This window comes from Leptonotus elevatus, chromosome 2, assembly GCF_054856555.1.
Source record: "Leptonotus elevatus isolate MCC_2025b chromosome 2, RoL_Lele_1.0, whole genome shotgun sequence".
Classification (NCBI taxonomy): Eukaryota; Metazoa; Chordata; class Actinopteri; order Syngnathiformes; family Syngnathidae; genus Leptonotus; species Leptonotus elevatus.
The window spans coordinates 25,757,861-25,772,260 of NC_141240.1; the positions used below are offsets into that span (position 1 = coordinate 25,757,861).

The following is a 14,400-nucleotide window of genomic DNA, read 5'->3' on the forward strand; positions in this document are numbered from 1 at the left end:
CAGTAATATATGGGGCAATGGGCTTCAGAATCCGGACCACATGTTAATAATAAATGCTTGGGGGTACAATGGAAATGGAATTTTCAATTACCTTTAGGGTGATCTGACTTTTTACATGGCTACAATTCATAATGAAAATGTCATAATAACCATCCAGTCTACCCTTTTAATGTACTTTTTTTATTTTTATTTATAAGGGAATAGCCAAAATACAGAAACATTTCTTCGTGGTAGTGCAGCTAAATACAGTGCCTCACATGATGCTAAATGAGTTCAACATATTTGTAGAAAACAGCTTATATGGCATAATATACTGCAAAATACTCCCAATGGGCCATTGCCTGCAAATGTGAGTTGCCAGTGATCACACGAAGATGTAATCTTTGTGTGCAGCTGTACCGTAACATGGAAAGCATTACATTTGTCTTTCTAGTATAATTTTGCTAGTCCACATCACTGATAATAAAACATCTGAATGTATACCACAAATTCAGCTCTGTTTAGTGTTAATGTGGACAACCATCCAGCAATCGTCAGTGTCTCTTGCAGTTATGGGTGTGTAGTTCATAAAGTCTACTGTACAATATGTGTACGTTTGTAATATATATGACTGATTGTTTTTTATGCAAATATGGCTTTTAAAAAAGGTTTTAAAATGCTATAGTGTGCCACGTTATATTATTTCCTTGGGAAAATTTGAACAAAGTGGTGGTTGGCCAGCGTTAGTCAACAGACTGTGTTCAACCTTAGAGCCTCTACAGTACATAAGCTATAGTTGTTTCACTTGTAAGCCAAGATTGAGCTAAGAAGCATGCGGAATCTAAGTGAGAATGCTAAAGGTCTTGGCACATCTCTGCCAACATTTTAAAATGCTAAGAAAAACAAAAACTATTATCACCAAGCTTTTAGTATCGCAAGCCAAAAACACTCAGTTAATCACAATGCTGTTTCCGCTTTGTAGCAGCAGCGGCCCATCGGCAACATTTTTAGACCCTGTCTGGTCTCCTGTACAGATATATGCAAATCTTGCATTTTGCATGTTTTCGGGATAAGGACGTTTGCCTTTTGGCTTCTATTGCAATGTCATTTTTGTCCAACAGAAAGCAGGTTGATAAATGACGGGCACTCTCAGAATGCAGCTCATATACAATGGGAATACATTTTTGATTTGTCTTAGTCAAGCCCATTAAAAGTTCATGTGACTCGGCACAGTCCAAAGTATTAATATTTTCCACAGTTTTTTGCAGTTGGTTCCACCAGTTTTTACTTAGACTTGGATTAGTGAGTCTTCCGCCACATTCCAAAGGTCTTTTGGTTGACTTTATTCCAGTGTTAATTTCTTCCAAAAGGGAAGCGATACCATTACAGCCTTAATTAGATGTTTATCGTAATTTAATGTGGCACCTTGTAAAAGGAAAATAATCTGTCTAAACCTACCACAGAGTTCCTAGAGGCAGGAGCTTCTTTCAAAGTTTTCTTCTTTTTTTTTTGTGTAAAAATGTTTAACACATTTATTGATCAACACATAGCCAAATTTAATAGTTGTCAAGGCCACGGAGCTAGCTAAGCATGTTTGTTGATGGCAGAATAAAGTATTTTGTGTGTGGTCTTCATTCCAGTGGTAGCAACCTTAGGACCTTATGTCAGGAGGTGACCACAGGTCAGAGCCAGAGGTCAGTCAGTCACTCAAAGCAAATGGTGATAATACTGTGGTATTCATTGAGTTAGTCACGTTTCAAAATTATGTAGCCACAGTAGTATAGTTAAACGTCAGAGGCACGTTAGGCATGTAATTTATTTTAAAAATATGTTTATTTTCTGTCACATAAAAACGGCATACTTGCAGCTCTGTACACATTTCACAAATGAGAAATTTCAGACATCAATAGTTAGTTTTAAAATAAAATGCAGCATAATTAAAATATATTTAGTCCCATTCCAGCAAATAAAGACATACATTGAAATTGGGTTTCACACATGAAATAGATTTAATCCAACTTTTATCCAACATAGAATGGAACTGATCAAGTGGGGGAAAAACCCTTTCTTGATTTTGCAATTACTATAAATGAGTCATAATCCAGCCACCCATGTGGTACAGTGGTAAAAGAGCATGTATTTAAGATTTTAGAAAATATACTTTACTGATAAATACACCAGACACAACTACAGTTTACAATCACACCCAGTACCAACAAAACATTCAACTGACTTGAACCTAATCAGAACAATTACAGACAAATTGACTTCCTTTGACAGCTGAGGGGAAGCCATCATTTGGTTGATCGTGTATAAATGAGATCTCGTGTGATCTTGATCCAGGATGTACAGCTGTAGAACTTATGGCTGGAAACCTACTGGCCGGACCTTCATCTCCACCTTTTTGAGGGAATAGTTGGGGCCATGCCATCCGTACCAAGTGATCCCATCTGTGCTCTTCATGTGCTCACCATATCGGTAAAAAACTCCATTCAAGTTTGAGTCAGTGCAGCAGTTGTACCAGTAACCACCTACAAAGAGATGAGATTGAGTTGAGACAATTTATTTGAACATTCACATTAAAGTTATTTGACAATCTCCTTTAAAACTTTCATTGTTCTGTTTTTGGGAAGGAGTTGGTGTCATGAATTACCTTTGCGTAATGAAGCACAGTCATCTACACACTTGTCATTGTCTTTGTTGAGGGTGCTGAAGTTGGTGTTGTTATGGTAGCGCAAGGAATCGCCAGCATTCCCTCGGTAGTGGGCAAGGAAAAGCTTGTAGCTGTTGAGCTCGTTGGCCACAGTGAAAAACCCATACTCAGCATAACGGGTTTCTCCTTCCCAGTCCTGATATTAAATGTGTAATAGAAGCAGTCATTTTTGTGCACTCATACTATTGCTTATAAAAATGTTTTATGCATGGTTTATGCCCTTTTTTTTTTCGTGTCTAGACTTGTCTTTGCCAAGTTTGCCAACACTTACCTCCATCTCAATCCTGAGCACACTGGGCTGCCTTGTTAGACGGAATATATGATCATTGCCAAGCCAGAAGTCTCCACGGATGGATCCAAATCCGCTTTTGTACTGCTTCCAGTCACGGTTAAATGATGTCAGACCAACTTTGCGCCTCTGGATCAGAGTCCAGCCGCCTCCGTTCGTCTTCATATCACAGAACACCTGAAAGGATTTTCAAAATGTTTTACCAGAGTTAAAAGCCAAACATTTATCATGCTTTAGTAAAGTTATCACAATAACACAAAATACAGAAGGCTTCAGGATTACTCACACTGATCTCAGGTGTTCTCAGGAACTCGTCTTTTGGAAGTTTGTACTCGCCAGAGATTTTATAGTTCTTGGTGTAGAGTGATGCGCAGTCATATATGGCATCTGGATAAAAGAACATTGTCAGTCATTTGAAAGTCTTTAAATGATTTAATGTCCTGATTTGGACTGGTGCAATTTTTTTTTAATCTAAACTCTAGCCCAATCCAAATCCCTTCCTGCTCTATGCTCCTGTCTGATTTGCTCAAGTTCTCCAAAGGTCTCAGTATTCCCTTTCCTAGTGACACAGATGTGACCCTGTGAGACTGCACAGTCAAGTTACTGATATAATAAATGACGTCATGGCTGGTTTACCTCACTGTGGCAGGCAGCACTGATTAGTGTTGTTTTAATCCTGAAATGATATAGCTTTGACAGACGGTCAGATTGACACTTCTGCAGATCAGATTTACAGTTTTTAATAAAATAATTTTGGGCCAAATACAAACAAGACTAATTATTCATTCCCCCAGGAATGTTCACATGGGTAACCGCTGATGATGGGTAACTGGTGGTGGTTTGAAATAGTACAGATACAAAGAGATTCTAATACAAATATTAAAAAATACTTGCATACTAAAGTACTACTAATTGGGGTACTGTTAACACCACTATAAAACTATGGATACTCACCTGATGATGTCTGAGGAGCAGACTGCAGGGACTGAAGCTGCATGATCTCCACGCGGTTGTTAATTTCAGAGTACTTGCTCTCGGCCTCGGTGACCCTGTCTTCCTGCTGCCGGTTCTGCTTGTCCAGGTCCATGATTTGCCTCACGACATTCATCAAGTCTGCCTCCTGCTTACGACTCAGCTCCCCCAGGAGACTGGTCAAATTGGCCACTTGAACCTTGAGAGAACGCACCTCGTCGCAGCACTGGGCTTTGGTTGGCTTTGATGGTTTCAGTGTCTTCCTGGGAGTCTGGGCCCATGCCCCTGCTACCAGAAGAACGGTGACTACCACAACACTGAGATTGACTTTTGACATCTTGAAAATGGTCTAGATTTATACTCTGGTTGCTGATTGCCTTTAGAGCTCAAACAATCTAGTTGCGGTTGCTCAGTAGCTCCTATTTGAACGGCGGCTCTCTCGTGTTTCTTCAATGAAGACCTCCTCTCACGGGGCATCTTAAGTAATTGCATGTGGATCTGGTTCCTCCCCTTTTCTCCCAATGCTCAGCCCTCTGGGTGTAAGTCATTTTTCATCCCTGCCCCTCTACCTTTCCTTCCAATTTACTTTCACTTATTCCACAGAAGCTGGATTCACATTCTGTTTGGACTTTGTCTCCTGGAACGTAGTCTTTTTAAAAATGTATTTATTTATCTCTGAATTATTATTATTATTATTATTGTCAATAATAATAATAATTTTAATTATAGGACCAAGCTTAATTATAGGACCAAGCTCATTGTGCATTAACAACAAATTGTGATTTTTCTTTAATTTTGTGAAATATAGTAAACACTTATCCCCTAACCCAAAAAGTGTTTAGACATGTGGTAATGTTATATGTATATTATATATTTTAGCATAGAACTGCAATTTGATATCCTATAATAATCGAGACAGAATTGAAAACATAACATGGTTTTTGAAATGTCCAATTTAAATACCCAATTTTAATAAAAGGTAATTCAGATGCATTTACTTTGACATGGTACAATATATCAGATCAAGTTTGTTTTTTTTGCGCAAATCTGCCATTTTAAATTATTACTCACATTTATGTGAAATAGTTTTTGTCATTTAACTTTGTCTCCGTTCAAAGTAATTACAGGGAGTTGGTGAAGTGTTAATAGATGGTCATTGACTTTCGTGTGAATCCTATAACTTTAAGTCACTGATGTGTGTCAGCCTCTCTTTATGGAAAAATGGGATTCATTTGCCTTCCTCCATTTCCTCATTTGCCTAACGCATCCCAGCGGCATGCATCACTTTCCTCTTTACTTGCCCTGGACTCTGTCATTCAGTGCAAGCACAGGAAAAAACAGCTGGATGTTGTTTTTGTATGTTTACAAGCACACTCCCCCCCCCCCCCCCCCTTGGAAACAGCACACTTAAACACAGTTACCCTCTAACTTGTCTCATCAGACACTACAAACTCACCAAACAACCTACCTACTGTGTCTTTCCCAGATTTTTCTGTCCTTTGTGTAGTCACTTTGAACCACCTGTCAAGCTAATTGCATTTACTTTAATATGGTGGCTGACATAACGCTGTAACTACAAAATGCTCACTGGAGACTTTTCTGTCACTATGTATCCTGAAAGTTGTTTTGGTATTAAGCAGTGACCACTGGGGCTAAGCTTTCAGCAGAACACTCATGGGTTCAATTACATGAAGAGGGGAAAAAAAGAAAAAGAACAGCATTTTTTTCTCTCTCAAAATTTTGAATTACATAACATTCGTTAACTGTAACCCTTTTCTACCTGTCCTGCCAATCCTTCCCCGTAATGCATTTTCAGGGATTTTTTTTAATGGTAAATGGACTGCATTTATAAAGCGCTATAACAACACCATATGTTTCAACATACCCCACCTCTTGTGAAATATCAGCTAGGCTTGGTTCCAGCACCCTGTGACGCGGTATGGGCTAAGTTGTATCAATATTGGATAGATATCAAAGCTAAACATAATATTTTAGCAATATGGTTTTCATTAAATGTAAGTTTGGAGATTGCGCTTCTCTTTCCTTAAAATTGCCAGTAGATATGAAAATTGATAGTACGGTAATTTAATTTCAAGCGCCAATCCAACAATGTTGTTACTATAGTATTTTCTCCATCAACCTCGGTTTGCTTAACTTTTGCTGCCAAGATACCACACTTTTTATTGGTTGATAATACAGCAAGAGTTTGATTGAAACTAAGCAGAGTTAAAAACCTTTTGATTTTATGAAGTAGTGGTGCGCTGATTGATGGCAACCAATTGTGATTGGACAATTTCTATGGAAAAGTATGTGATCGGCATATGCCATTCAATGCCTTTCATCGCTGATTAGCTTTACAGCTTGCAGCCAACCAAGACCAGGCTTTTAACACTGCACTTACAGACCAAACAAGCAACTAAATCTTTATATGTTTAGGCATTTTCTGCACTGTCCGTTTGAAATAATGAACTGTTAATGCATATTAAATTGATGGAAATTTGGATAGAATGTTTTTCTTAAATGTAATACTACACTTATTTAAAAAAATATATATTACCAGATTAGTCAATTTTCAAAATAATTGTTAGTGAACAAGCAGCTCTAAAATAAAAAAGTGCGTTCCTTGCGCATGGAATCGGCCAATTTCATTCATGGATGATTGCATTGAAATTTCCAGCATAAAACGTTAATCAGAACACCCTATTATGAAGTCAATATGAAATAAATTACTGTTGATTTGCATTGGGCTGTATATATATATAAAAAAATACAATAGAAGATCTGCTATGCAGTTTAACCTTTTGACTTTGGCTTAAATCAACTATACTAAGATACAATTTTACTATTTTCCATCAGGTGGTAGTCTGTATCAATACACTGGGTGTATTGTGCAGCTCTGAGTTGCTGACTTCATGCCTTGGCAGACTTTCAAGTGTCCTGGTAGCTTAAGCTGGTGATGGCTGCCAGGTGGTATCTGTTATACAGCAAATGCAAGCCACTCCATCAGCTAGCAGTTTGCCACCCTCCAAACCAGTAGCTCAGATAAACATCCTGACCGAATAGAGCATTATCCATAATTCTCAAAAGTATTCTCACTGATATGAATGAGGACATTTTCAATGTGGTATGGCTTCAAGAGAAATGTAATGACAACTGGATGAAAAACCCACAATGTTATTTTGTTTATTATATTAACATGTTTCCTTAAACAATTTGTATACAATTTGTGTATCACCTAATTTTATACGTTGAACAAATAAGGAATATTTCTGCTTTACTGACAATATTGTTAAGATGCAACCAAGTCCAGACTTATTTTTTTCACACAGTAAAAACAGCATTCCAATGAGGTCACTTCCAGTTTTTTAGAGGTGGGAGCACCAGAGACACTTTGTTCTGCCGGCCTCTTAACCTGAAGGTGACAAGCCCAGGAAACACGTTCTGCTCTAGTCTCCCAGTTGGTGATTGTGTTTCAATAGTTTCTCCAGCTGTAAGCCCAACATGCTTGAGGCAACAAAATAAAACCACAAACTGTTGCCTGCTTTCTGTTCATTGTTAGAAAGAACTAATGTTATCACTGGTAAAAGAACATTCTGGATAGTTTTACGGTGTCAGAGCTTTCCACCTTTTATTCCAGAACAGATTGTGAGTGTTGAGGTAATGGGCTTTACCTACATGCATCTTTCAACCAGCTATCTATCATTTTCTCCTGTATATATTTTTGCTTCTTGTGAAAAAAAAAAAAAAGTACATAACTCTAGTATGGAGTTGGTAGACAGATCTTCATAGTCTGGGTTTGCGAATGGATGAACCACATGTGGACCCACCTTATCGACATCAAAGTTGCTAATCCCTGATCCACATGTAAAAATATTCATCCATAAATTCTCTGAACCATTTATCCTCACAAGGGTCGTGGACTCACAGGTTTGCTAGAGCCAATCACTGCTGTCTTTGGGCAAGATGTGGGGTACACCCTCAACTGGTCGCCCGGCAATCGCAGATTGGAAAATATTTACTCTATTCTTATGTGAATACTTGTGAATACCTGTACATTTGACGGACCCGTATTAATTTCTGAACTGTGCATTACCTGCACCCTTATGTTTAGATATGCATTTGGCTGGCCTCATTTATTTATTATGGATATAGTAGTGGTAGATTTTTATTCAGCCACCATATATTCCACAATACACACACTGTAACAATTAGCAGTCATATATTGACTGCTAATGGAACTCGCACAGGCAGAAGCAAAAGCTCAATTGATCCTGGCCATTTTTTTTTAATGTTTTGTTTTCCCTTTTTTTCTTACAAACATATTTGCTTAAGCTACAAGTTGAGTGAATCTAAATTTTTCAAATTTATACTTGCATCATTCCAACATTTAATTCCAATAACACAAACACATCTCCTTTTAAATCCTTTAACAGCTTTTTGTACAACACCTCTTCAATTGGATTGTGACTCCTGAATTAAAAGGAACTTCTTTTTTTTAATGAAGGAAGCGATTGTTGCTTTGAACATTACGTGCATTATTTTAGTATTATGTGTTTTTTTTTATAACTTCATAACATTAGATTTAAAAATAATGGCTTAGTATAAGCAAAAGAGGTCTTTGAATTATTGCTCATTTTTCCAAAGTGACAATTATTGCCTTTAATGTTGTTTTTTTAGTAGAGCCCCTCTACACTGGGATAACTCCAAGAAATGTTGTTTCAAAAACTCTTTCAATACTAACTTTACAAATTTATAGTGTAACCCCCTTTTGTCTGATTCCCAAAGACCATAAAACTTGATATTAATGGTGCTTTGTGGAGTTTTGGCATTTTTTCATGCGACTGCCACCTCTGGCCTAAAGCGTAACTGCAGCCTTTATGCCAAGCTCGTGCTTAGTGCACGTGCAACTACGTGCACTAGAATGAACTCTTCGTTGTTTCAGTTTTCTTGGAGTCTAAGAAGGAGTTTCGGCTGTGCTCGAAGCCAGCCTCTGGTTGTTCCAGTTTCCATTCCATTTGTGTCATATGCTAATACTAATGTCCATGGGGACAAGCATGATGTCACCCTCCACCACTCCACCTCTCCCCAGCCCCAAGAAACTATAGATTGTTTGCCCCAAACACTCTACAATGTAAGGCCAATACAAAATGATAGTCGGAATAAAAGTCATGGCTCTTTGTATTGGTACTCATCTGGGTATTGGCGGAGCATGCATGATGTAGAAAAAAAACTAAAATATTACTGTTTGAACTGCACAATTAACATTTTAAGAGATCATTTACCAGTACACCAAGCTACAACTGGAGAACAAAACTAATTTGTGTCATCAGATCATCAAAAGTGGCATATTAAAAAAAACAATGCAAATTTCATAAATGTAAAACAGAAATACTGTAGTTTTGAACCAATCATGGTCCCTTATGGCACTCCACGGGTAACCTGAAACTCTGACACAGTATTATTCATTTTTACACATTTCACATTTCTATTCTCCAAATAGCTTTAGACCCCAAGAATAAGCAACACCCCTTATTCCGTATGTCTCCAATTTCTCAAGTAATTGTAATCTATTGTATCAAACACTTCCTTCTTATCGATTATACAGTACAAGCCAATAGAATATTCATTATTTTCATTTGCAGTGTCCTCTACTATTTGCATCATTGCATATATAATGGTCCTATTTTCTCTAAATCATTATTGGTTTTCATTCAAAATTGTGTTTTTATTCAGACATTACTGGATTACAATTATTAGATTAGGTAGTTGTCGCAGGCCTACATTCTTCCATTTTTAGTCAAGTTTGATCAGGAGTCTTTGAAACAAATATGTTAAAGGTTTAATTTATATATTTTAGTCACAGTCTAACGTTTGTTTGTTTAGAATTACTGTTCTTGCAGTAATTGTGCAAAGCCAAGATATATTTTGATTAGCCCTGATGAAGACTCTGCAGTGTACTGCACAATCATTCTTTCCTCTTGATTGTGAAGATAAACGGTTCAGATTATGAATAGCTGGATAGTTGAAGAACAATAAAGGAGCAAAAGTGTTTTTCTAATCAGAAGGCCATTAAAAATTATGATTCATTCAATCTGAAAAACAATTCTGTTTGTTCAATAGGTGAAAACCAATTTAGGGCCAATATATTTCTATATAATCAGAAATTTTTCTTTTTGAATGTAATTTATTCGGTTTCTGTGTTTTGTTTACATTCAAAAGTCAATTGCCTGGCCATTCCTCTTTGCAATTGGAATCAGTTTTTGTCATTTGTTTTAGTGGAGGACTCACGTGCCAATAACCCTGAAGAAATTCAATGTCTGAGTAATTTGACTTTACATACACAGCACTTAAAAAAAATTTTTTTTGCTAATAGTTAGTTATTTTCAATTTAGACTCGGCAAAGTTTCAACATTTGGCTGTCACCTCCCAAGGCCTCACATTTGAACAAGAGAGATTCTTGACACTAGTCTTGAAAGTTCGTCCTTGCCAATAGTTAAGATGGAGAACATGATGTTTGAGCCTTGTCATATGGATGTGTTTAGACTGCATGTGTTCTGGAAGCTGGTTGCCAGATGGTTTTAGCTGTGGGACAATTAAATCTCCAGGGTCTATAGGAGAGAAGACTCTTATTCACAGTTGTCTCCTCTGATAAAAACCACATCTGGGCAACTTTAGCATACCTTAGCTGCTTCTGTGTTTCACGGCATGGATGTCCATCTGTTTTGTAGAAATATTACATGTCTACAATATATTTTTTATTTTACACAAAATATCTTCATGTCACATCATATCATATCATATCATATCACATCATATCATATGTATAAATAATACACCAGCGATAAAGAAACAATATTATTGCAAGTTCAGGTTCAAACAATCATGTGATCAGCCTGCAATTATAGTTATCTGTGCACACACAGGAAGTCTGTCATCCTGTTTTTTTCGATTCAGTCGTTGTATGCCGCATAGATCTAAGTTGTATTATTATTATTATTATTTTCATTATTTTCCATTTTTCTTAAAAAGCATCAATATATTTAATTGAGCATTTTTTGTGCCAATATCATTCCGGGAATGGTCAACGTGAACTGTATAAAACAAGGTTTTACAAAACCTTTTTATTTTGTAATTTCTATTACAACAAAACAAAACTTTAGGTTCCTATAACCTTCCATGATGTTTTACGATTTGGTGCTGATTCAAATTTAGTTTGCTCAGCTGTTGTGTGACTTCTTAATGCAATGTTATTAATAGTAATATATCATATATTTTAATCAAATTTGTGAAGCTGGTGTTAAAACTAGCTTTATGACGTTCTCCTTGGTTTTCTCATGTTAACTATGCTAGTGAATGATGATCATTTCAGAGTTCAGCGTCTAGTTTTTACATTGCTTATAGTGGTTACATTTGGTTTTTATTCAAGTCAATTCCTGGTGTGCATATTAATTGTACCTGTTATGCATTCATTTGCTGAGCATTTCATCACCCTTGGACCTCAACTCTGTGTCAAAAGTAATTCCTGACAAATATGCTCAGGTATCTCTCATTGACTGTCCTCAGGAACTCCACTGCATACCAGCATTTATTACATGCCTTATTTTACAGACATATTGGCTGGCCCCTTATGGGTTTTGCCATTAAGGAAGTACAGTACAGCTGCCCTTCACAGGAGTGTTTCCAGATGTTGAGTTCAGGGGTGTTTAAACAGGATCTGCAGTGAAAGATAGCACATTTATGCGAAGTGTGGCAAATGTCAGTCATTCTGTTTATTTACACAAAATCCAATTTACATAGCATTGCCAATATATTTGCTCAAGGTTCTTAGTCACCTGTGAATGTATAAGACTGTTGTTGATTGCAACCTTCTAAAGCATAATAATTATCTGAGAATAATTATCCAAGTTACTTGTTGTCGGTGTCTGGAGTGATTGTTTACAGACCAAACCATGTCATACTCTCATATTTAGCAGAGGAGTCTGAATTCAGATCTTAAATGAATAGTATTACCTACATCAAATGCAAAGAGGTTATGTCAACAATGATTATAATAAGTTATTTGGAGATCATAGCCATAGGAAGGTCAAACATGAAATTTGAAAATGTTCTAGCCTGTAATTATCTATTTTTTTGTCCAAACTTGATGGACATGGGGTTGATTGTTAGTAGACCAAGCATACATTTCACATAAATTTGGTGGTCATTTATGTTAACCTTCAGGGGAAGTGCTTATGGTCAAAAATCAATGGCAGTTGTTCAGCAAACCCACTGTTATTTCATCAATATAAATTATGTTTTCACAAATTATGTTTGTGTTGCACAGAATTTATTTTTAACCACACAACATTAAAAGTAACTGATTCATTAAATTTTCATTAGTTTCAATGGAAAACATTGAGTTTGCAAATAGAACAAGTTAGCAAAACAAATTAATTTTTTAACCCAATGTTCCACTGTATTGTACTCATACTTGATAGTAAGGCAGTTAGTTCACTTGTGCTTTACAAATATATGTACAGCAATTTCTGGACTAAAAGGCGCACCTCACTATAAGCCGTGCTAGCTAAATTTGGGGAATACTTGAGTTTGTTACTCATATAAAGCGCACCAGACTATAAACCGCAGGTGTTTTAATGTTACCGCACCGGGTTCCCCTGCTTTCTTTTCCATAATAAGGGTGCAAATTGTCTCACTCTCGTTCTCTCTCCTACTGTATTTGTGCTCACTTGGTTTGTTTTGCTCTGCCTGATGCACTTCCTTTATAGTGCGCCCGCGTGTGATCTGATGGATAAGCCGCACCTTTGTATTAGCCACAGGGTCGAATGCAAGTGGAAAAAGTAGCAGCTGTAATCATTTTCTCACTGGTATATATGGCAGCATGTTTAAGTAAGAACAATTGTAATTTGAAGTATGACAACATTGGCCCAAAATTTCCATCTTAATGTAAATTTTATTGACAAACTATATTAAACTTATTTCATCACAGTATTTGGAAGCTTTCATTGAAGCTATTTTACGATAACCAAAAGGCGTCTGATAAAGCTCATTCCAAAAATGCCAGTGTAGATATTTATCTGAAAGCCTGTATGTGTCTTATTTTTCAGTATCAACAATAAACTGCAGCAGCCAGAAGCTGCATCAGGTGTGTTGGAGTATGCCATGAAACATTTTGGTGAACTGGTAAGTATTTTTTGCCTAAACTAAAGTGTTATCTGTAGTGTGCTCTAGAATCCTTTTTGCCGCCAATATGTGTGGCTAGATTGGTTTTTTTTTTTTTTTTTTTTTTACTTGATAAAGATTGAACTAGTTAATTTGTTGTTTCTCAGTCTAATCAATTGGGATAAATGTTGGCATCTTTCCATATGCGTAACCTTGGGTTAAATGTAGGGATGCACGATAATGCTATTTTTCACAAATATGCGACACTACTATAGGAGAAGGGGAGGTTGGGCACAACTCAACAGATGGACCAACGTGGCTATCGGCTGATTTCTTTATTATCTGGTTTATCTGTATGACGTCAAATTGGTTGGTAATTGCCTATAATTATCGGCAGATTTCTTTATTATTTGGTTTATCTGTGTGACGTCGAATTGGTCGATAATTGCCGATAATTACCGGCCACCGATATTATCGTGCATCCCTAGTTATATGTAATTCAAATTATGTACTTTAAAAGTGTCAAGACAGATCAGAAAATATCATGATGAGCCTGTCTACAAGTGGTTAAATCGATTTTTTTATTGTCAGATTTTGATATTGGGTTTCAACCTCTTGGCAATGGAGTTGATAATTCTCATTCTCACGTTAGTTTATCAACACCACCATTCATTCTCATAATAAAATAGAACCTTAAAGAACTGTGCAGTGGGTGGTCTCGTGTCTGCTTACACCTCTTTAGGGGGTATCCTTGGTCATTCCAGCCGCATATTCGCAGAACACCTTGTTCTCAAAATGCAGCATGTGGGAAACCCATTTACTTGTCTTGGGAGGGAATATTTTCCCAGTTGTACAGACAAAAAAAAATACTTGAATATGCACACAATAAAAAATGAATCTTGACTTGTAATATACAGAAAACATGTGTTATCTCATGTTGCATTTTTTTTTAGCCATTACACACTCACTCAGTGACATCGCAATTAGTGGTGCTGCTATAATTGACATCAAGAAATATACAGGCTTACTGATGATTTTTAAAGTCCTCAATGGACAATTTTTGTAGGTTCCACTTCTTATACACATGCCTAGAGAAAATACATGCCTTATAAGGTGGACAACAGTAATTTCTGGACTACAAGGCGCACCTAACTATAAGTCGCGCTAACTACATTTGGGAAATACTTGGGGAGTTTGTTACACATATAAGCCGCTGTAAGCCGCAGGTGTTATAATATTACCGCACCGGGTTCCCGCTACTTTCTTTTCCGTAACGAGGGCGCAAATT

At 36.8% G+C, this 14,400-nt stretch overlaps 2 protein-coding genes across 2 annotated transcripts in view; one reads left to right on the forward strand and one right to left on the reverse strand.

Moving 5' to 3' along the window:
- Positions 1–14,400, forward strand: part of mtor (mechanistic target of rapamycin kinase) — an 85,173-nt gene that overhangs the window by 31,876 nt on the left and 38,897 nt on the right. The window contains exon 29 of the mRNA XM_086067932.1: positions 13,058–13,133. Coding sequence (XP_085924058.1) covers positions 13,058–13,133 — 76 coding nt within the window. The remainder of the gene's footprint in view (positions 1–13,057; positions 13,134–14,400) is intronic.
- angptl7 (angiopoietin-like 7) lies at positions 1,965–4,391 on the reverse strand. The gene is made up of 5 exons (XM_086069023.1): positions 3,936–4,391; positions 3,268–3,368; positions 2,964–3,158; positions 2,633–2,828; positions 1,965–2,510 (listed from the first exon to the last, which is right to left on the reverse strand). The coding sequence occupies exons 1-5, from the start codon at positions 4,288–4,290 to the stop codon at positions 2,341–2,343; spliced, it is 1,017 nt and encodes a 338-aa protein (XP_085925149.1). The 5' UTR covers positions 4,291–4,391; the 3' UTR covers positions 1,965–2,340.

Bases quoted from the DNA above. Each gene is read 5' to 3' on its own strand.
- angptl7 (XM_086069023.1), bottom strand. From the start codon at position 4,290: ATGTCAAAAGTCAATCTCAGTGTTGTGGTAGTCACCGTTCTTCTGGTA. The intron at 2,829-2,963 runs GTAAGTGTTGGC...ATTTAATATCAG, and splicing joins TGCTCAGGATTGAGATGGAG to GACTGGGAAGGAGAAACCCG. The intron at 2,511-2,632 runs GTAATTCATGAC...ATCTCTTTGTAG, and splicing joins CTGTGCTTCATTACGCAAAG to GTGGTTACTGGTACAACTGC.